Raw genomic sequence first — 24182 nt, 5'->3', positions numbered from 1 at the left:
TGACAGTCATCAGTGAATATTTGTCTGACTGACCTGAACAAAGCATATGGTGTCCATTCAAGTAATGAAGATCAATAGAAAAGCTAACATAGCCTAAAGCATGAAGAAAAGTTATCATTAATAATGTATTGATTTCTAGTACACTTTTTACCTCTAAAAATTATGGATCATTTTGCAAGGGGATAGATAACAAGGTATTTTAGGTCAGCTTAGATATATAGCCCAAACATAGTGGTATGTGAGCCTTAACCCAATGATGGGTCAGAAGATTTTATGCATTTCTTGTTGCAGTGTTTATATTTGAAAATACTTCAAAATAATGCTATGTTAATTTCTCTAATAAATTATAACAGCTGTATAATGTTTAGAATTTTGAGGGATGCAGAGAAAAGTGCATAGAAATAATTCAGCAAATAATCAAAAAAACATGGTCCAAAATCTGTATTTTTCTGTATCTTCTGAATCAGAGTGTTTATGTCATGTGAGTTACCACCTTCTGGAATAAAGTCATTGCATGCTCTCTTTTGACCTAAGGATATACATCTGCAAAAGTTTGGTTTATGTGACTCCTGGTGTAGACTTATAAGGAAAGAGAAACAATGAGCTGTGTCTATTTTATATTGTCACGTCCTGATTATGCCCTCTTCCAATATTGCAAAAGAAATAAGATAAAATAGCATTTGCTAGTTAAATGTTTAGGCATATGCATAAATGGCCCATCTCAGTGATTCTCAGCTCTGACTGTATATTCAAATGTGGTTGAATATACGCATCTGAGGATTTATACATTTTATACATTTATAAATACCAGTGTCCAGGCCTCATCCCTGATCAACTGAGCCAACTTTTGGGGTTAGTTCTGGGCATTAGTATATTTCTAAAAGTTTCCCAAGTGATTCTAATATATATAATCAGGGTTGAAAACCACTAATCTAATTCAAAGGAATTTAATAATTCCCTATCGTCTTTAGGATAAAGTTGGTTTGATTTTAATCACACTGGTCTTGGCATCTTGTTATCTTATTATCTGGAGACATCCTTCATTATTTCCTTAGAGATTAGAGCTTATTGTTCCAAAGGTTAATTTGGTGGGAAAGTTTTCTTTTCCTTCCTTCCTTATTCCTTTTATTCTTCACAGATTTGAAAATTTATCTTCCCTCAAAATTGTAATGTAGACATTCAGAGCTTTTTAAATCTATAAAGTAATAGTAAATGGTAATTAAATTTGAAGTTTCATGTATCCATTATTTAGAAATTAAGATCTGCTTCTAAAAAATACTGAAGTTGTTATAACAAAGATTATAACAAAAAATCTTACACATGTAAGATTTTTCAAAACATAGGAAATAAAAAACTTATAAGTGGGGTTGGTGTAGAGAGATGAAACAAAGAGCTACACTCTGCATGAAGGTAATTGCTATAATTGAGGATAATTACGGCTTTGAGCTTCTAGCCAGCCATGTGAGGGGAAAAGAATAAAGGAAATATGATTTTTGTCTATACAGTTTAATTTTTATAAAAAAAGGTAAACTAATTCATCAAGACATAAAACCTTCTTCCAAGCACTAAAATCTCTGAGTCCAACAACAGACATATGAAGCTTTTTTAATGTATCTATAATAGAACAGTATTATTAATACTTTTAACAAAAAATGCAGATAAATCATGATATTCTTAATATTTTATAAAATCTGCTTTTGTATGATTTAAGTTCAGCTGCTACCTAATGTAGCCCACAGCCCATGACTCAATATGGCAGCCACAGTATAGGAGTTTCTTAGCAGTAATGACCTCCGTTCCTAAGTACATTTACCTACGACCTGTAATAGCCTCCGTTCAAAAGTGGGAGCTGTACATAAGTCAGAGGAGGTTTGTGACTTGGGGAATGTCTGTATTACAGTTACCAGTGGCATGAGGCTATCCTTCATTTTGTCTGAAAGCCATACCAAGTAATAAATTAGGGGTTTAGAACACCACTTTATTAGGAAATAGGAAGGATTATAATTTGATCTGTCAGGCTATCCCTGCCCTTTTTCATTCTTACAGTCAGTGGTAGTATTAGGATACAGTCTTTGGAAGAGTATTAATAGCTTGAGAATCATACTGAAATCAGAGACCGTGGTGTCTTAGATCTATCCTGGCTATGTGATCAAAGACTTATGGTAGAATGTTGCAGAATGTCTTACATTGTTCTTAATCTTGTTCTGGGTAAGGTGAAGCAGAGTAGATCAGTGACTACTAGTAGACCAGTTGTCCCCAAAATCTGCTTGCTTCTCATATATAGTATAATGTTCCAACTTACTAAGAATGAAAGGCCTAAGAAATGTAATGTGAACAGGACTGAGTCATTCTCATTTAAGGTGTAGTAATATATTGTTTTACAGTTGGTGTTGAGAAGTCACATAACCATCGCAAGTAATTGCTTTAAAACAGAGCTGGAATGTAACTTAGATTATTTAATCCAGTTAATAAAAATAGGAATGCCTTTTCCCAGTAGTAATTGCTAGATATTCATAACTACCTTGATTTTCCTAGATAAGTTTTTCTTTTGTCCTGAAAACACTTCTTTTCTCCTGAAAACACTTTTGTAAATATACAGTGTTTGTCTAGACATTTTCTTGCAACAGAGTCTTGAGAAACGAGTGCACAGCGACCCTCCCAGGGTCAGATCCCACTGTTTGCATTCCCCTCAGGGGGCCTTAGCAGAGCTGCTGCCCTGGCGATGCAGTGTAGATTTCCCACCTCTAGGAGGCGCCACTCGCATATGCTCTTAGCACAACCTGATCTACTAAAAGTCTCAATGGCAGAGAAGAGTGAACTCAAATTTCTGAGTCCATTTGAAAAATTTCTTTGAATTTCTGTGTTTTATGTTATAAATTCTTAACAGGACCTTATCTTCAAGAAATATTCATGTTTCCTTTATTATTAAATTAGCAAAATTAATTTCAACTCTCTTGGAAGATGTGGCCGGCACTTTTTTCCTAACTTTACCACAACACATCTTTAAGATAGGCCTTTCCCAATCTGAAAAGCTTGAGGCTTTGCTGCTTTCCATCTTCCCATTTAAGGCATTTAAGAATGCCCTTTTTAGAAAAGGAAGGAAAATGTAGCACAAAGTCAGGGGTCTGGGGGCATCAAAGCAGTGCCCTGATATTTGCTGTCATTGTGCAATTGAAGACTTTCCTGCTTTCTACTTTCCAGAGAAAATGGAAATTGAGGTGATCATATTGAATGCCTTACACACAAAGAGCTTTGAACCCAGCCAGGGGAAAGGCTGTTATTAAAATGTTAGTTTGATGAATCCATATCATAAGGTCTCTCCAAAAAAGTTCTCAATCTGTGGCTTATTATGTAAGTTCCATATAAGACTCTTCAACTTGGAAACCACTGTGACATTCAAAATATAAAACTCCATACATTATCCTCTAAGACTTTTTATAAACACAGCCTTAGCTCATAACCTTCATTTTGTTCATGATGTACAAATAAAGCAGAAAATCTTAAGGAAGATGATGTGGTTTTTTCCATTACCTATGAAGATGTTCAGAATTGCCTTTATTTCAATTTATAAGGTCTTATAATCACAGTAGCTACATGACTTTGTAAGGAGAAGAGTCGCCTGCAGTTTTCTCTCTGTGGACCTCACAGTCTCACTACCTCTCCCTATGGGAACTCAATGTGGCATGAAATCTTTTCTTTTCATAGGATGAACCAAGGGCACAGTGAGGCATGTTTACAGAACTGGTAAGGTGGAAAGGGACAAGGGAGATGATGGCACTTCCATGCTCATGTGGGGAAGGAAGAGTGGAAAACAGATTCAAGGGCAGTGCAGGACTCAGAATGGCCTCCTTTGAAATCACTTAGAAAATACAGATTCTTAGGTCCCTCTCCAAATCTATTGTATCCAAGTATCTGAGGGGCCGGCCTGGGGCTCAGCACTTTAACAAATGCCCCAGGTGTTATGAAGCGGGACTAGGGAAATGTGAAGAAGTGAGGGATTCTAGAAGGCATCTTTTCCTGGGAAGGAAAGTAAGTGAAACCCCTGAGACCAAAAAAGGGAGGGGCAGGTGGCAATGAAGGGCACTCCAGTCTACGTCGAGGCTGTTTACTGGGTAGGGCCACAAGAATCCATGCACTAAAGTTGACTAAGAATACTCTGTTGCTGAGAAGTGAGATACTCTTCTGTCCTACACGTCTCTACTTGAGACCTTCCAGCTTAGGTTGTATTGCCTTTCTATCTAGTCCAAAGTCTTTTTGACTCGCCAAGGTATTAGCAGCCTTTGAAATGAACAAGGACCTCTTCAAAGAACATGACTGATGATGATTGAGTTCCATATTCAGTCATGTTGGACTGTGTGAGCACAGGGTCTCCATAGGGTTACTATTCTGTTACACCTATCTCTCCCCATAGCTTTATCTTCCCTCTACTGGCAAAAGAGGACAGGAAAATGCATGTATCAGAGTACAAGGACAAGTACGTGCAAATACACATTTATATGTCACCTCCACAGAGTTCCCCATGAATTAAGCCAGCCCCAGCAAAGTGGTAAAGCAGAAAAAAATTACTGAGAAAGCCCCCCAAGCCTGCTCCCCACGTCCTGTCTCCCTGTCATCAGCATTCTCATCCTCCTCCTTCCGCTCCTTTTCCTCACCATGTGACTTGGTCTGTTGCCAGTAATTTATGCCGTGGTGTGATTTTAAGTGCATGCACCACTTCTTTTATGAATATTTTCTTTTTTAAGCTTTACGTAAAATCAGTTTTTCTCCATTCAAAACAGTAGGGGGTGGGCTCTATGTAGGTACCCGGTCCTTGGAACCCAGTTCATCCTCAGAAATCCAGCTGGCCCTGGCTGTGGTCAAATGCACGCGTGGGAGGTGGTCCTTTCCACCCCGTGAACACGCAAAGGCTGTCTTTGGAATCCACTAGACACATTGGGGACAGATCTCAGCTTGAAGCAACATCAGTCCAAGGGCACTGCAGCTGCATCAATTCCATGGTGCCTCTGCTGCCAAGCCAAACAGAATCAAGCTGCAATTATTCGAACTAAATGTTTCTGATGCAGTGTGGTAGAAGTGAAAGGACTTGTGGGGTTTTTTTTTTTTCCTTTCTGATTTCGCAAGCTTGGAGTTCAAGAATAAACTGTTTGTCATTTGTGGTCTTTATTAGGAACTTAATTCTAAACATTTTTTTTACCTCTTGCAAAGTTTAATTACAATGTATAGCATATTCATGGTGTGATTAGAAGGTGAAATCATGCTGAGCACATAGTAGGTATTTAGCAATTATATGTTTAATGAATGACTGGGTATCAAAGAGTCAAAAAATCTCATCAGAGGTATTAGTCAAGAAATTAGTGAAACTAGCGCCAAGGAGCAGATTGTCTTTCGTGATAGAAAAAGATCTCCAGAATATTTTATCACATTTGGAACCCCTTCAGACTTATCAGGTACTGAGATTATAAATTAGATGGATCCTTTTCAAACTTGCTGTCTGTGCAAGATTTTCCAAAATTTGGGCATATGCCTTTAAAAAGCTTCAGAAGCTTTCCAGAAGTGTTTTCTTTCTTCATTACCTGTACATGCAACCATCTGCATATTTGGATTCTGTCCTTGCATTTTGTTGAAAGGCTATTATAAATCTGAATTGTAAATGTGTAAATATGCCAACTACATGTTAATGAAAAAATAAAGAGACTCTTAAGTCAGCCCCACAGCCGGTGTCTGTAGGCAGAGTGCAATTAATGTTTTGGAAGGGCTGTCGGGATTGATTCCTGGCACTGCATGCTGACTGGAAAGGCCACTCCTCACATCCATTTAACTGGTGCAGCCTCATCAGGTTTGCCCAGGAATTACTAAGACTGCTTTCTGGTGAGTTGAAACTATTGATCACATTGAGAATTTTAAGATTCTTGCTGGAGCAACATTTGCCTTTGTTTGGAGAGTCCTGCATTTTTTTCTGAGACTTCAGGAATCATGGTCTGCTCTTATAAACTGAGAGAGGCCGAGTGCTAGAAAGAAACTTTAGAAACAACTGCATTTTTTCAGAAGAGAAAGCTGCGGTTCAGGGAGCTTTTCAGGGTTGGTTTGTTTGTTTTGGACTTATTTCAGGCCACACAGCAGTTTGGGGAAAGAAAACAGAGTAGGACCTGGTCTGTATTTGCACATGACAGGGATATATCTACTCACTGCATTTCATTAGACTCAGGACTGGCAAAGAGCCAGCTTGTATTTAAGTTTCTGCCAAGAAGGGTATCAAGAAGACCCTACTATACAGAAGCTCTGAGCTTATTGTCACATAAACTTTGAGAAAGACAGACACCAGTTTCCAGTGCAGTGCTAATCTGTCTGTGACCCTTCAACCACAGCTGGAAGAAGGACAGGCGTCCCCACTAGCACCGTTTCAGACGTAGCTCACATGCCCACAGCCTGGACAGTGCCTGGGTACCAGCTAGCAATGCAGAATCCTGAGTCCCACCCAAACCACCTGAATCCGAATCTACAGCTTAACAAACCCTCCCAAAGTCTTAAAACATTAAAGTTTGAGAAGCACAGTTCGAGAACAGTCTTCCCACACTTAGGACACATCACAGCACCTAGAAGGCTTGTTAAAACAGAGGTTGCTGGGCCCACCCCCAGGTTTCTGAGTCATAAGAAAGTGTGGAAGATGGCACAGAACTCTGCATTTTCCAGAAGTTTGCAGGTGGTGTCGATTGGGACTACCCTTGGGGAACCTTCACTCTACAAAAATGATGACCATGTCCTTTTCTTCAAGGACAGTCACAAGCCTGGAGTCATCTGCCTCCTCTGACCTTTCCTGGCAGAGAACTCTGAGGATAAGCCCTGAGATTGTACGTTACCAGATACAAGTTCTAATGTAAGTTAATCAAGCTAGTCATGTTTGAGACATGTCTCCAGCCCTGTTCTTAGTAACACCAATAAATAACTTGCAAAGATGTGTTTTGACTATTTGGGTTCTACTTTTTAGAGTCAAAAAATATTTTGTCTGGGTATTTTATGATACAAAGACTTGCTGATGTTTTTAGAACATCACCATGATGTTTTAAGCACTGAATATTTTGCCGGTGCCTGGGTAGAGTACTGTTAAGTCAGTGCCCCCCCCTCACATGGAAGCATATCTGTTAGTGTGATGGAGACAATACACAACCTTATTTGTCTCCAGCGCACAATGAGCTGGTGTCACAAACAGGAATACCTCTGCTATGTTCCTCTGACATGCTTAAATTGTCATCTCCTCATAAATTCTACTTCTCCAATCTGGAGAGTTTACTTTTCCCAAAATAAGCATCTTTCAACATGCAGTCAGTGAAGTCATGGTTAGGTGACAGAGAGGGGAGCATTTGTAATTAGCCTAGTCTAAACAAGTGTTAAAAGGAATCTAATCTTTTCAAAATCATGACCCCTGAGTAGGGGATTGGATCAAGACACATTTATGTCAAACAGTACATTTCTGAACCTCTCAGCAAAAAAACTGAAGTATATTTTTGGTTAAGTCCTTTATTAAGGAAAAAAAGTGGTTGAATCACCATCCCTCAGGAGCCAAATAAAAATAGTGCAAAGCAGTGCTTACCAGAGTGCCTGTAAATAATGCTGGTCTCAGTAAAGTAGCCTGCAGGTAAACACCACATCCATCACAGCATAGCTGGTGGGATGAGGTCTGTGAAACCTTCCAGATCCCTTGGAAGGCCTGTGATTAATGCGTGGCTGGGAGTCCAGAAGGGAATGAACATTCTCTCTGGTGCCAAAAACAAGTCCTGATAGAGGGAAATTAAGATTGTGGAGATGATGGGTGTGGCTTCCTGTCCTAACCTGTCTGCTGCTGTTCTGGGTGGGACAGATGCCTGGGCTCTGTGGACATGCCAGAGATGAGAGCACCTATTGGGCAGGATGGAAAGCTCTGCAGACACTGCATCAGGACACATGGAGCTAGCTGGCTCTAGAGAAGGTCTTTAACTTTGACCTTCAGTTTCTTCATCCATAAAATCAATTCCATACCACCCACATCAAAGGGCATAAGGATAAAATAAAATGATATATTAAAAAGTGGCTCAGCATAGAGATGTTGGCGTAGATGTGGAGAAAAGGGCACACTTCTACACTGCTGGTGGGAATGCACACTAATACGTTCCTTTTGGAAGGATGTTTGTAGAATACTTAGAGATCTAAAAATAGATCTGCCATTCGATCCTATAATTCCTTTACTACCCTGTTTCCTCCAAAATAAGACCTACTTATAGGAAAGATAAGACGTCCCCTGAAAATAAGACCTAGCGCATCTTTGGGAGCACACCTTAAAATAAGACACTGTCTTATTTTCGGGGAAATGGTAGGTATATACCCAGAAGACCAAAAATCACAATATAACAAAGACATCTGTACCAGAATGTTTATTGCAGCCCAATTCATAATAGCTAAGTCATGGAAGAAGCCCAAGTGCCCATTGACCCACGAATGGACTAGCAAATTGTGGTACATGTATACCGTGGAGTATTATGCAGCCTTAAAGAAAGATGGAGACTTTACCTCTTTCATGTTTACATGGATGGAGCTGGAACATATTCTTCTTAGCAAAGTATCTCAAGAATGGAAAAAAAAGTACCCAATGTACTCAGCCTTACTATGAAGCTAATTTATATCTTTCATATGAAGGCTATAACCCAACTATAGCACAAGAATATGGCGAAAGGGCCAAGGGAGGGGAAGGGAGGGGGGAGGTTAGGGTGGAGGGAAGGTAATGGGTGGGGTCACACCTACGGTGCATCTTAGAATGGGTACAGGCGAAACCTACTAAATGAAGAATACAAATATCTACATACAATAACTAAGAAAATGCCATGAAAGCTACATTGAACAGTTTGATGAGAATATCTCAGATTGTATATGAAACCAGCACATTGTACCCCTTGATTGCACTAATGTACACAGCTATTATCTAACAATAAAAAAAAAATAAGTGGCTCAGTAGGGTGTGGTGGCTCATGCCTATAATCCCAGCATTCTGGGAGGCCGAGGCGAATGGATTGCCTGACCTCAGAAGGATTGCCTGAGTCAGGAGTTGGAGACCAGCCTCAGCAAGAGTGAGACTCCATCTCTAAAAAGTAGCCAGGTATGGCAGGCCCCTGTAGTCCCAGCTACTTGGGAGGCTGAGGCAAGAGAATCACTTCAGCCTAAGAGTTTCAGGTTGCTGTGAGCTATGATGCCACAGCCCTGTACCGGGGGTGACAAAGTGAGAATCTGTCTCAAAAAAAAAAAAAAAAACTCAGCGCCTGTGGCTCAAGCGGCTAAGGTACCAGCCACATACACCTGAGCTGGCGGGTTCGAATCCAGCCTGGGCCTGGCAAACAACAATGACAACTACAACCAAAAAATAGCCAGACGTTGTGGCCAGGCGCCTGTAGTCCCAGCTACTTGGGAGGCAGAGGCAAGAGAATTACTTGAGCCCAGGAGTTTGAGGTTGCTGTGAGCTGTGATGCCATGGCACTCTACCCAGGGCAACAGCTTGAGGCTCTATTTCTAAAAATAAAAATAAACCCTGCCTGGCACTGAGTGTATACTCATCTAGTTTTCTCAGTGTTTTTCATGTCCAGCCTATGAGTCTACACTGATACATAGCCAGCCTCTTTGAGACACTGGCGAGAATGTGGGCAAAGCCCACAAATATTTGATTATGTGTGGGAAGGGGCCCTGGCCAGATGATTAGGCCAGCATCTTTCTGCCTTATGTTGCCGTTAAATTTTAGCATCATTTGAGAAAATACTGAAGATTCTCCTTCCAATCCTTGTCGTCTTTGAAAGCCTGGTCAATATGGACCTGCTCTTGGAGGCTCTTCCCCCTCTTAACCATATTTATTTGACAAATATTAACCTCCAACTGTGTGATGCACCCTAGGGCTACAGCTGTGAACATGTAGATCTGATTCCTCCCTCTTAGGGTTTGGAGCAGCTGAAGAGACACTCAGATCACTTCATAACTTTAATTTCAAGTAATGCTAGGAAGGAAAATGCTTGTAAAAGATGAGCCTTAACTAAACGAGAGGTGAAAGGGTTTGTTAAGCAGGAAAGCTGCTCCAAGGAAGCGACATTAAGCTAAGACCTAAAGGACATCAGGCTTTCATAAGGTAAAACACATTTGAAGGACAACCAGGAATATTTAAGGCTCCTCTTTCCTTTGATAAATCTAAGGTGTAGCCCCCTTATAGCAAAAGGGAGAGAATGGCTTATGTCAGGGTACTAGGAGCTGGAGACAGTGTGAAATTGTCATTGCTGAGAACGGGTTAGAGCTTGCAGACACAGCGATCTTACCAGAGTCCAGAGACCTGCGAAGGGCGTTGATTCACATACAGCGACACCACTATTGCCAGCGTTGCAACTTTTCTCCCAAGATGCTCAGCTGCCTTGGTGAAAGTACAGAGAAGCCAGGTGGCTGCATTCATTCCAGGCTGAAACTTTTGACCTAAAACATACTTGGCTTATTTCTGAATTATTTGCTTAATGTGCTCATCTCTCTTACTCTCCTCTCCTTTACCATATAAATTACAAATTAAAACTTGCATTTTGAGAGTTCGCTTGGGAATCTACTCACCATTCTTCCTGTAGAAACATGTATTCAAATAAAATGTCCTGTTTGGCTCTGTTTCCAGATTGTGTAGATGCTGGTAATATGATGGGAAGTGAGGTAGATACATCACTACCCTGGGGGAACTTTTAAATTAGATCAGATGAGCAAACATGCAAGGCAGGAAGTGATAGAAACTAAAGCCCAAGCTGCACACTTTGTGAACATTCTATAAAGACCTCTTATGCAAAAGGAAGCCCCTTTACCTGTGTCCTCACCCACTAGTGTAGAGCATTCCAAATTAATATAAATATTTTAGCATGTCTCAGAGTTCGGTTAGAATGCACATGATACATCTAAAAAGACCATGGGGTTTTTTTGTTTGTTTTTTTGCTCGCGCTCTCTCTCTGTTTTTACTATTAAAACAAACCTTGGGAATTGGCTTCCAAGTCCAGGTATGAGGAAAAGCAACCTCAGACGTCATTCCTTGCCCATCACATTCACTTGCCTTATCTGAAGGCAAAAACAAAATAGCAGGGCTTTTATAAACAATAAACTATATTATTTCTATGAGGTAAGTTTAATGTATTCTTGAAGGTAAGTGACAGCCACATGCACCCCTCCCCCAAAGGGGTCAGCTTTCCTGTTTCTTGTGTGGATCAATAGGCTTGGTATGTACAGAAGTAATCAGGTTAGGCTGCAGATGGCTGTCAGGATTTATAACTTGCTCTCAGAATTAGAGTCTGGCTCTTTTTCCCATTAGTGGTAAATCTTGGTAACAGTCAGTCTGGTCTGTTGATGTTAAGGCTTTCTACTTTCTTTCAGTTATGTTCACTGTTAAGCTGCTGTAGAAAGAAGCATCAGGATACTGCTCTATAGGGACATTATAGAATGATCCAGGAAACCATAAACAAGAAAGAGTCCTTACCTTAGAGTCCTTCACCACCCTGCACTTTGGGAGTGTTCTCCCAGCTTCAGTGAAGAAGTGAAATTGAGAAATCTTGACAACAATTTTGTGTAGGCAAAAACCTTTGCTCCTTAGCCGGATGGAACAATAAACATTTGTGTAGGCAACTCCCATGTTTACACCAGACACACTCATACAAAGTTCAGAGTAGCAGACTTGTCTGTCTCAGAATCCTGTAATCTTAAGATAAGTCTACTGAATATAAATGCTTTAGCTTAGAGCTCCCTTTGGGGACTCTGAATTCTGTGAAGAGTTTTCTTTAGCCTTAACCTGTGTGTCTGTGAGTCTCACAGAAGGAGAGAACCCACCTGAGAAATTTGCCCCCTCGGTCATTATTAAATTTGTAGCCCAGAAGTGTCATTTTTACCATGTGGCTCCCACACCTGACAGTGGTGAGGCCGGAGGAGTGCCCATGCAGCTTGGAGCCTTCACTTCCTTATTCCACCCACAGGGAGGGGTCACGGGTGGAAGTGGTTTCTGTCACGCCTGATGATGAGTTGGCCACAGCAGCTATAAAATGGCCATGACTGTAATTGCAGACCTGAGACTGCTTCTCAGCAACTATAAAGTATAATTGCTCCTGTAGCTGGCCTCACTGGTCATCCCAACTCCACCAAATTACTATTTAAAGAATTTTCTATCATCAGAGCACCTACCTGTTGAAAGTGTTTGGCCAAAGAAATAAATAGCTGCCATTTTATCTACACTTTGCATGCACTTCATCTGGGTTTTATTTTCTTTCCTTTTGGAATTGATCATGGTGGCTGATAGTCCAGGCTAATGAAGATAATTAAAATGCCAAGCCTGAGGTATAAGCGACAAGAATAGTTAATAATCTCTCCCCAAGGAGTCGGCTGATCAGGGCCGAGAATAGAATGATGCTGCCATCTTGTGGTTAGAAGTGGCACCTGCTGCTCAAGTGAAAGTTAGGTTTTTCTGATTGAATCACTCATTCGTTAAAATACACCCTTTCCTGGATGTACCAGTTTACTTATCCACTCACATACTGAATGACAACTTGTTCGCTTCCTTGGCAATTATGAATAAACGCTCCCCAAAAATCATGAATGAAAACTATGAAAGGATGATAAGAGGTTACAGAGAGTTTAATCCAAAGTAATTAACCAGCCCAACTTCTGAAAGGATCCCCTACAGAAATCCTAGAACCTCAAGCACTGACCCTTCTGAGTGCCAAATGACAGTTTCCCACAGTAATCTGAAATTACAATAGACCTTCATAGTTGGACACCTCCTTAAGTTGACCTAATTTTCATAGACCAGATGTACCACATGCACATATCAGTACCGTAGGCCTAATTCCTCATGTTGACCACCTCCATGTTGATTAGTTTATTACTATCCCTTGGGTGGACAACTTAAAGAGGTTCTAATACAGAATTGGGGTGGTGGTGGCAGGGAGTACCACTGCCTGTTTTACAACACTATCATGAGATGTTACGTTCTACAGCCATAATTTCACATCAAAGCAACCATAATAAAGTTCATTCTAAAGAAAAAAAATTGATACACAACTATGAAGGTAAATCTGTGGTTACAATAGTATTACCATCTTCTGCAACTCATGTTAGTGGGGCATTCAAGTACCATAATTATTCACTGAGATACAATAATAATAAATGATCTGGACGTGGTGGGTCAGTCCTCAGCCCTTTAGGAGTCCAAGGTTGGATAATTGCTTGAGGCTAAGGATTCGAAACCAGTGTGAGCAACATAGCAAGACCCCCACCTCTACAAAAATAAGAAAAATTGGCCATCCACAATGGTGCAGGCTTATAGTTCCAGCCACTCTGGAGGCTGAGACAGAAGGATAACTTGAGCCCAGGAGTTCTCTGCCCTGTGTTGAATAACTCAAAGAATATTTACACATGTCCTGACAACAGAATTTTTTTAATTCTGAAGAAATAAAGTCCTGGAGTTGAATGCAAGTTTATTGAATCAGGCAAGAACTGGATTGAAGGAAATAATGCTTAAATTTTATCTCCACGAAAAAACGTGAGAGATGCTCTCCTAAATGTTCAGGTATTTCTGCTGGTAGCGATGATTCCAAATAGTGAGAATTTATCTTAATTTGTATAGGAATTAGCAAAAAATGAGGTGGTCCTCATGGGCCAGTAACAGTGTTAGAGGATGGGGTAGCCTCAGGTGACTTTTTCTACAGGGAGCCTGGTTGGGACTGTGTATGTTCTAGAAAATGCCATGATTACATCAGGCCATTTTTTTAGGATAACTTTTTATCCCTAGACATTTTGCCTCAACTCCTTTTATTCTTTCTCCCATCACTAATCCTGAGAAAAACCTTCCCACCACAGGGCAAGATAGTGGTACCACATTCCCTACTCAAACAAAATGGGGACCCCTAACTGTTGTATTTCAAGGTCAATAAAACCAATGCATGAAGACCCAGCCTTGGCAGGACAGCCCTGGGCCATCCATTGGAGGCCTTTATGTTCAGACCCCCCAAGAAGATAGAGCACAAAGTCATACATGTAAATCTGCACCACATAGGGGAGAGAAAGTCTATACACATGTGGCCAGAGGTGAGGAGGACGCAGTCTCAGCTCAATTGCAGATGGGCTTCCAAAATGTAAGAAGATAGCCAGAGAAGGAATGGGTGCAGAATTGTGGAAACAGAAGTTTAGAATAAAAGGAGACCAGGGGAGAAGAGTAGCAGGCCTCAGAGCATTTCTAAAACTGAAGTAATCCAGCCAGGGGCCTGCTGTGAGCATCAGACGTCATGATGTGTGTGCAGGTTTACACACACACACACATACACACACACACAGCCACACACACCTCCAGCCCCCCAAAGGTAATTAACTCAATAGTAGCCGCTTCTGCAACCAGTCGACCTGCCTGCGCTGCCCACCACCACTGCAACTGGTGTCACCACAGTCCTCCTGCAGAGGTGACACTTAAAGGGTTCGAGAGGTAGGAGCCCTTGTCCAAGTGACTCCAGAGTATGTGACTCAGAAATGTGCCCCACAGGATTCAGATGGTGATCATTCTGTTCATCATGAGATTTTTGTCCACAGTGGGAACTTTGGAAAAAGGCTTTCAGTGACTTTTCAGAAAATTCTAATGGAAGGGGAGTGAGCGGAGAGTTTTGACACATTTTCTCTGAGTTCCATCCTTTATTCAGTAGCTTATAATAATCCCTTTTCATCCTCTTTCTCCCTGCACCGTCCTAATAGGCTGGGCACCCCACGTATCTCATTATTCTTATTGGTGTCCTGATAAGAGAGAGGAGAAAGGAAAGAAAAAGAAACCTGCAGAAATGGAGAAAGGTGCAGAAGATCCCATGCTAGGCTTGCTGGATGGGTCTCTGGCACTTGAATAACTCACAAGACAAACTATTTTCTAAGAACCTGGCACTTTATAAATAAATAGGCATTGGTTAACCTGTGTGAATGAATGAGTGAAGGAAGGAAGGAAGGAGCAAACAAATGCTTGCTCAAGAGATAGACAACTTTTTCTCTGTGCTTCTTAAAATGTTTTATGCTTTGGACCCTTACATAAAATTGTATTTTATATATTTTTCATCAGTCACCATGATTTAAGTGCTTGCTTGAGTGTATATAAAAAACCCACCTACCAATTTTAGTCTCAATTTAAAGGAAATTATTCTTTGCATTCACAAATCATAGGAAATGGTTATTTTCATTCAGGTACAGCTCTCTAGAAGCAAAAACACAAAAGTAATTTGACTGTTTATTACTGTATGCCTGTGGCATTTACAAGCATAGCATATAACCGAACATAGGGAGAAGAGGTGCTACAAATGCTGACAAATAAGTAAATAAGTTCATGAACTCATCCTAGAAAAAGTACTGCATACTTTATTGCTAAATATCACTATGGTCACCTTTGAGGCACTTCCCTTGGGATGCTGTTCATCATCACCAGCCCCTCATCCACCCCCTTCAAAGCATTTTGGAATTCTTTTTCCAAAATGATATCAGAGCTGTCGTCATATGAGGTCTGAATAATTAAGTTCACAAACTTGCCACCACGTACTTAAGTTGGCAGCACTGTACAAACAACTCTGCATGGTTTCATAACCTTGGTATATCAGGGTCTCACAGTTGTGTTCATGTCAACATATGGCAGTGTCTTGCTGAGTGGTGTTAATTATTGTTGTTGCATGTTTTTGTGTGCTATAAGATGACAGCTCTGATGGTCATTCCAGAAAAAGAGTTCCAAAATTGCTTTAAAGGGTGGAGTAGGCGCTGGAGTCAATGCATAGCTTCCCCAGGGGAACACTTTGAAGGTGAATTGTAGTGCTATTCAGCAATGAAGTTTCTGTAGCACTTTTTCTAAGATGAGTTTGAGAACTTAATTGTCTGACCTCATATATATCACACAGGGAGTTTTAGGTAATTATATGGCATTATTAGAAGAGATGTTCATGTTGATTCAAAGACTCAGGATAGTTATCACCTTCATCTAGAAATTCTCTCTGCATATGTTGGAGATAAAAGTTTCTCTTTTTTCCAAACTTTTTATTATTCTTCAACTTGGAATATTCAAATAAATGTGATAATGTTTCACATGGAGATAGTTCGCTTCAGTTTAACTGCCTCTGTTGAAAAGGAAGGGCTCTCATTTTCTCCCTTTCAGGGTGCATTCTGGCTTGCCCTGAGCCACTCTCGCATGGCCCTGACAGCTGGATATAGTTACAGCTCTGTAGGTGAAGCAAATAAAAATGTAAACATTGGCAGTCTTTTTCAAGAAAAGTACTATGTCATTATCATAAGACAAAAATATTTATTTGCTTTATTCATGACACTTGAAATTAAGTTAAAGGCTGTTACTTTTCATGTTGAATGCTCTAGTTTGAGCAAATTAGCTGTTCTTTCAACAAGGCCTCTCCAATGATAGGTAATTATTAATTTGATATACTGCTCTTAATATTTAGCAAAATAAATCTGGCCATTTCCATTCCCAAGTACTATAGAAGCTCCTTGGGTTCCAGTGAGTTCCCCCTGCCAGTGAGGAAGAGCTTCTTTAAGGCACTAAGAGTCAGAGACAGCTGGGCTCAGCCCTCCCTACCACTTAGCTCCTATGACACTTGGAATTTACCTCTCTGTTAGGATTTAGCTGCCTTCTCTGTGAAACAGGGATTAACAGGGCCTCCTGCACAGGGTGGTGGTGGTGATTAAATAAGGAAAGCATTTAGCAGAGTCCCTGGTACATGCCAAGTGCTACGATGTACTAGGTAAAGCCTTTATGGGTAATTTGTAGTTGTTTATGAATAGCTCTTGTCTATTGCTGGGGATGTATCTTTAGTGCATACTCTCATCCACTCATTTGAAAATGAATCGATTTGGTGCTCACAGCCGCTTAGTGAAGACCAACCCTAAAAACAAAGTCACATCCTCAGAATATATAACTGGGTTTGCATGTGAATATGAAGACATAGTTTCATTAGGTGTATTGACCTTAATCCTTCTCAGAGAACAGTAGTTTTGGGCAGCTGGGGAGATAAGAGATGACAGGGCAGGAACAGATGATGAGTTACATGTTTGTAAAAGCTATATAAATATTGTTTGTATTGTTCTGGTTTTAAAAAGGAATCTTAATGTATCTGCTCTGTAGTCCTTGGACTCTTTATTTGAAGACATTAAGAATCTATACCCCAAACATATCAAGGTAAGACATCTATTGCTTCAAACACTGGAAAAGCCAGAGAATAGAGGCCTAGCCCATGGAGGAGGCTTGCCCGGAATCAGGTTTCACATCTCACTGTCTTCTGCTTTCTGCGCTCACTTCCCTGATTTTGCTCAAAGGTCTTGCTCCCAAAAGGAACCAAATTGTAAGATGCTGCCACTTTACACAAGAAACACTTTCCAAACATGTTGGTCTCTCTGCAGGATATCCCTCGACATCCCCATGTCACCACCTTTGAAGGACTGACTTCTTCCAGCAGCTTTGCCAGTTCCTGCCACAATGGGACCTGCAGGGAGCGCACTGAGTGGGGGACAGATGCAGATCATCCTGTGGGGAAGTTTGTTGGCTATTGCCACTTTCTTCCTCATCACCCTCCTCATCTTCCTGTGCTTGAGTTGTAATAGGTAAGAGCCTATCTACCGGAACCTTGAAATAACATTCCCTGTACCCAGAAGAGCCTGTAGACAGGAAGCCTACATAACCATTCCCAGAAACTCTGTGCTGCAAAGGGTCCCAGAACATTCTTTTTTAATTGAACGAAAGTCTGTATTTGATCTTATTGGGAAACAACTGTAAGAGCCCACATATTTTAAACTTCCCTGAATGGAATTCTTACTGTTCTCTTGACAAATTTTGTTAAAATTTGTACTGTCTTTTTCCTTCTGTGGACATGCCAAAATCTAAGTGTAATGTACATCTTTTTGCCACCACTTGGAAATTATTGAGAATTTTTGCTGTTTAAGTGGCTTCTTAGGGATCATTTACTATTAAAGATTTATAAGGTAGAATTGCAGTTTCTTTCAAAACATATTATTTTTCCTAGGAAAGAGACATGCTATATGTGAAACAATCATCTGTATCTTTTTTAGGATTATACTTTTGTCTCTCTCACGTATCAAATGTCAGTACCCCAAAATGTCACTCAGAAGTAAAGCTCTTTCTAATGAGGAGTGATTTTTCAAGACATTCAGGAACTGTTAGAAAGTATGCAGCCTTCGGGGGGAGTGGGGCTGCATGCTGACCAGCTGCTGGCTAGCCCTCCCAGGTCCAAACCCCCTCTCAATCATGGAGGATATTCCAGGAGTGTCAATTAAAAGTCTGATAAGACTTCCCACCCCAGAATCTTTCAGCAGTGTAAAAGCCAGACTCTCTGAACCCAAACCCAGTTTGGACCTAGGACTGGGTGTCTGGACAGTCTGAATGGCCAGGAAGAGCATGCGCTGCCCTGGGTGAGCTGCTGCTGTAGTTACTCATGCTCCCACTAGGCGTCACTCTTGCTTCACGTGGTGCCTGGGTGGTCCAAGTATTTCCTACAACTGATGGCTTTCTTTTAGACTGTCCTGAGTAAATGCATAGTCTATTTTTACTTGACAGACTTTTCCATAGACTGGAAGTACATATGACTCATCCTCAGAGCATGTACCCTTCCTGGCGTGCCAAAATTTGTATTTTCTTTATTTTCCCCATCCCTCTATAGTGTGTGACTTTGCAAAGATGAGATAATTGTCTGGGTTTTCTAAAGAAAAAAAATGGTATAACTCCTGCTAGTCTTCTGGATATAAACAGCTTCTACACAGGACCCTCGTTATCAGCTTGTGTTTTCTGTTCCTGGAAGAAGGGATGCTCAGGACAGGTGAGCAGTCCCCTCTGTGGCTTGACCACCCTTTATCCCTAACACCCAAAGACAGATGTCAAGTAACTATCTAGTTTTTTTCTCTTTTAACAAATATGGTTCTTAAAACAAGGGAAATTTAAATGTTGGAAATATTTAGGATAGAAAAGGGTAGTTTTTTTTTTTTTTTTATTGTAGAGGGCACATTTGACATTACAACAATGTTTTGTTTTTTCATTTCAGGGAGAAGCCACGACAGCACAGCGGGGACCATGAGAACCTGATGAACGTGGTGAGCCCACATGTGTGTGTCTGTCCGTGTGCACACCCTAAAACATCACCCAGGTTTCTAAGCCTGCTCCCACGCTGAGCTGAGTTTCTAAGCCTGTTCACTGCTGAGCTGAGTGAAACCGAGGTAGAGAACTGACAGCCTAGACTGTGACCTCTTTCTGTAGGTTTGTGGTCACTATGGCTCAAGACCCGAACAGTTAGCCGTTTTGTTGCAAGAGTTTCTGACACGGATACGGCTGCCCTGCTGCCAGAATGATCCTCAGATGGGTCCAGTCCTCCACAGGGATGTTTCTTTTTTTGCCTCTTCCCAGCTCTAGCTGGTGTTTTCGTTTGCTAGAGTCATCATAACCATGGACCACAAACTCGGTGGCTTAAATAGCATATATATTGTCTCTCAGTTCTAGAGGCCAGAAGTCAATAAAAACCAAGGTATTGGCAGGGTTGGTTCCACCTGAAGGCAGCTCTGTTCCACGCCTCTCTTCTGGGGGTTGCTGGCTGGCTGTGGCGTTCATTGGTCTGTGGGTGCGTCGCCCCAGTTGCTGCCTTCCTCTCCACAATGTCTCTCTCTGTCTTTCACATCATCTTCCCTCCTCACATTTCTGTCTCCATCCATCTTTCCTGTTAGGAAGACACCAGACATGTTGGACTAGGGCCTCCCTATTCTAGTGTGGCCTCATCTTAACTATTTCATCTGCCATGACCCTGTTTCTAAATAAGGTCACATTCTGAGGTCCTGGAGGTTAGGACTTAGACATATGAATTTTGGGGCAATGCTGTTCAACTCGTAACAACAGGTCTTTAAGCTAGCCAAAGCCTGGGACCTTAGATATAGCCTGGACTTACTGGAGTTTTCTCAGCACTCAGCATTTTATAAGTCCTAATGATCCTCATTTGGGCCCTGAGGATCCACCCTTGTTAGGAACAGCCTGGGAGTGCCAGGTCCAGCTTTGTCTCCTAACTTGGGGCCAGGATCTTACATGGCTGAGCAATTCCAGCAGCTGGGGATGGGCTCCCTCTCCTTCCCAGATAGTCACAGGGCTGGGTTTAGAGTCCTGCCTGAGCCCTGCAGCAGTGGTAAAACAAGAGAGACTTCCTGTGCAGGACATGATTTCCCAAGGTCAGGCAAAACCATTAGGCAGAGGAGTGTGCACAAAAAGAAGTAAGAATGAGTCAAATATACATCATGTCTGGTATAAAGCACACAGCCAGCAGACCCATTTGGGGTTCCCCTGTGAGGCACCTCCAGATGAGGCTGGAGGCTGCCTGACCTATGAATTCAGGGGACTCCTGTAGCCCACACAGGTAGGAAGTTGTCAGGCTTTCTATACCTCCTGAGGCACCTCTGAGGCTCCCTTTCCCTTCCTCTCTGTGTGTGCTAAGCTAGCTCACCCAGCTCGCCTGCCCACAGCTCTCCTGGGCCTGCAGCTACTGCTTTTATCCCTTTTCTCTCCCCCATTCCATGTTTGGTTGTTCACATCATCCCCACTTCTCGTATGTTCCAGGTGCCTCTGCTCGGCCTCAATGACTGCCGCCATGGTGGCCTCGGGAGGATGGTGGCAGCATGGGGAGGTCCTCTCTGCTGTTTCTCCCATGCACAGATCCAGGCCCCATTTTCCCTCACCCACCTGTCTCCCTGTGCCAGCTGGGCAGTGAGATGGGGCTAGGGGGAAGGACGCCAGATCCAGGCCCCATTTTCCCTCACCCACCTGTCTCCCTTTGCCAGCTGGGCAGTGAGATGGGGCTGGGGGAAAGGACGCCCTCCTCCATCCTCCCACCTGGGAGCTTGTTCCAAGTGAGGATTCTCCCCAGGGTGGGGCTCAGGGAATGTCACCAGGCCCTCCAAGTGATCCTGATGTAGTGCAAGTGTGAGAGCCACTCCCAACCTTCCCTTCCTGCAGCTCTGCTCAGGGTCAGCAGCAGGCCTGGGTGAGACAGGAAGAGCAGGGCCAGCAGGGAAGAGGAAAAAGTTGGCTCTCTGCCCCTTCTTTCTCATCTGCCATATAATTAATTAGTACTCTGCCTGAGGCCCTACATACATGCATATGTGTGTCTGAGAGAGCACACAAGGATACGAGCACACATTTGCCCACCCAGCCCTCCTTACGAGCTTTCCAGCTCCCAAACCTTGTACAACTTGCAGATTGCCTGTAATGTAGAAAGTAAGACTAGAAATGGTAGCTATAGTGTGTCATTATGAGCCCAGGTCAGGGATTTCTTCTTCCACACCTACCCCCATTCCTGCCCAATTCCAGCAGTCATTTCTAGCTGATGGGCAGTGGGGTGGGGCAGGGCACGCACCTGCATCTCAGGGTTCTGACAGCCTGACACAAAATAAGGTTCTCGTGCTGTTCACAACAGAACTTTCCACATGAAAGCCTGGGGTAACCACTTGGGTCACGCAGGCCATGGAAAGGAGGGGAACAAATCATATTTGCAAGTGATTCAGGCAGCAGTCTGGGACCAGAGGGTATTTAAAGACATGCATAAGCTACCGACTTGCTTTCTGAGTCCTCTTAGCTGTAGCCCAGCCTAGCATGTGTTCAGGTGACATCTACACATTCTTTCTCAGCAGGAAATAAGCTGGCAGTTCTGGTGCCATTCTTCCCACCATGAGTCCTAAGTTGTTGTGAGAATGAGAAAGGTTCATAGAGCTGCTCTTCGGTGAGAAATTGTTTTTCTGAAGATCAAAGCTAGGGACTTGGCAGATTCTGAAAGAGCTTCAGAAATCAATAGCATTCTCATCTTGACCAGATTTAAGTCTTTTCCCTTCCAGTGACAAGGGGTGATGCTTCGTGTCCATGTTCTTCATGGCATGGCACATCTTTAAGAATAATGTTTTATAGCACCTGTGTTACACAGACGAGGAGTCCATTTTAACCAGCACTGGGACTTCTGTTTCCCTCCCTGCCTTGAGCTACCAGGACTGACATCTCACAACCTACCTATGGCCCATTTGTAGATCACAGGCGGAGAGCAGCACAGGTGGCCGATTCCCCATGCCTCTAAGATTCTGTACTGTCATATACTGTACCCGTTGCTTACAGGTCAGTACTGAGCTCTTGAATGTGACTAGTCAACAGGGGGACTTAATTTAATTTAATTTTACTTGATTTAAATCTAAAAACAGTAGTTCCCCCCTTTATCCATGGTTTTGATTTCTGTGGTTTTAATTACCCAGGGTCAATCATGGTCTAAAAATAGGCAAATACAAATAACATATTTTCAGGGACAGGAGAGGGCACATTCACATAACTTTTAGTGCAGCATATTCTTAGAGTTGTTCTGCTGTGTTATTAGTTGTTAATCTCTTACTGCACCTATTTATAATAGACTTGATTGGGCTTGTGCTTGTACAGGAAAAGACACAGTGCACACAGAATTCGGTCTCGTCTGCAGTCTCAGGCTTCCACTGGAGGCCTTGGAACCCCTGCTCTGTGGGTAAGGGTGGAGCCTACTCCAGTGGATTCTGTTTCCGTTTTTACTATTTTAATTTTTAGAAAAAGGATATTCTTCTCCACTCTGGAGTTTAAATTCTTAGCAATGTGATATGTTTGGGTTTTTTGCAGCCTTCAGACAAGGAGATGTTCAGCCGTTCAGTTACGAGCCTGGCTACAGATGCCCCTGCCAGCAGTGAACAGAATGGGGTGCTCACCAATGGGGACAGTAAGTTCTGTAAAAATGCCCCCTTTCCACACAGGCCTCATCAGCTATGAAAGTACTAGGTTTCAAAATATGCAGCTTGAAACGTAGGAAATGTGTCCTTGATCACTTTTAAGTATTACTACCAGGTTTAGCAAAAAATCTCATTTGGGTGAATAATATCTAGTTCTTTTTAAATTGGCTTCTGTGTGCCAGGCATTGCTATAAGATTTGTATATGTACTAACTCACTTGCTTTGACCCTATAAGATTGCTATTCTTTTCTTTTTTCTTTAAGATTAGTCTTCTTAATAGTAGTGTTATTATTACCCTACAAGATGGTATTACTACTACAAACAAGATGTGTGAGGATACTAGCACATTGTTAGTGTTAACAAATTACCACAAACGTACTACCTTAAAACAAAAAAAAGTTTCAAGTTATGATTCTGGAGGTCAGAAGTCTCAAATGGGTGTCACTGGGCTAAAATCAGCATTATCAGGAGGGCAGTGTCTGAAGACCCTCTCTGGGAAAAGCCACTTAGAAGGACCCCAGCAATTATGTGGGCCCATCTGGACCATCCGGGAGAGTCTCCCATCTCAGAGTTAGCTAATTAGCAGCCTTACTTCCACCTGTAGCCTCAATCTTCCCCTGCCTCCTAACATAATAGGGTCGCAGGTTCTAGAGATTTAGACGTGGCTAACATTCTGGGGATCACTACCTTACAGTGTCTCGGCTGTATTCATGTCCATGTGTGGCAGTGCCTTGCTAAGTGGCGTTCATTATTGTTGCATGTTTTTGTGTGCTGTGTGGTGACAGTTCTGATGGCCGTTCCAGAGAAAGAGTTCCAAAATTGCTTTGAGGGGTGGACTAAACACTGGCATTGGTGCATAGTTTCCTAAAGGGAGTCCTTCAAAAGTGACTATAGCAATATTCAGCAATATTAGCACTACGTATTCAGCAATACGTAGCACTTTTTCTAGGATGAGTTCATGAACTTAACTGTCAGAGTGTCATGTGTGCGTGTGTGTGTGTAAGTGATAGGGACACTATTTCTAACCCAAAGTGAGACACTAACTTAATAACTTACCATCGTGTAAGCACCATTCTCTGTTTTGTTTTTCCCCAGCACCTTGAACCATCCCTGGCATATTATAGACACTAAAAACATACTTGATAAAGGGACAACCGAATAACTTCACACAGTGCCATTTCTATGGCAGTCCAAGCATTTCGTATTTGGATTTTCTAATATGAGATAGGAATGTTGGGGCAGAGGAATGGAAGAAGCACATGGGCACTGCTGATCCCTTTGTGATATTATATAAGGGTACCTTTTTGCCCTGTTGGTTCCATTTTGTCTGCCAAGTGAGAGACCTTTGGGGGTATATGCTCCTAATAATCTCTCCACAT

The 24182-nt window shown here is 42.0% G+C and overlaps 1 protein-coding gene across 7 annotated transcripts in view; it reads left to right on the top strand.

Annotated features, from left to right (window-relative positions):
- The window catches only part of PAG1 (phosphoprotein membrane anchor with glycosphingolipid microdomains 1), a 182653-nt gene that overhangs the window by 147173 nt on the left and 11298 nt on the right, over positions 1 to 24182 (top strand). For 3 of the 7 annotated variants that reach the window (XM_053559408.1, XM_053559407.1, XM_053559406.1), the window contains 3 exons: positions 17431 to 17631; positions 19083 to 19131; positions 22697 to 22793. In XM_053559408.1, the coding sequence (XP_053415383.1) occupies positions 17507 to 17631; positions 19083 to 19131; positions 22697 to 22793 (271 nt within the window). In that variant the 5' untranslated portion in view covers positions 17431 to 17506. Of the gene's footprint in view, positions 1 to 6778; positions 6875 to 17430; positions 17632 to 18704; positions 18861 to 19082; positions 19132 to 19165; positions 22569 to 22696; positions 22794 to 24182 lie in introns of those variants that run through there. The other 4 variants (XM_053559410.1, XM_053559411.1, XM_053559413.1 and 1 more) reach the window with 4 other exon arrangements.

The sequence above is a fragment of the Nycticebus coucang genome, chromosome 13 (genome assembly GCF_027406575.1).
Source record: "Nycticebus coucang isolate mNycCou1 chromosome 13, mNycCou1.pri, whole genome shotgun sequence".
NCBI classification, from domain to species: domain Eukaryota; kingdom Metazoa; phylum Chordata; class Mammalia; order Primates; family Lorisidae; genus Nycticebus; species Nycticebus coucang.
The sequence above is the reverse complement of the archived record's forward strand: the minus strand, read 5'-3'. Positions and strand labels throughout refer to the sequence as shown.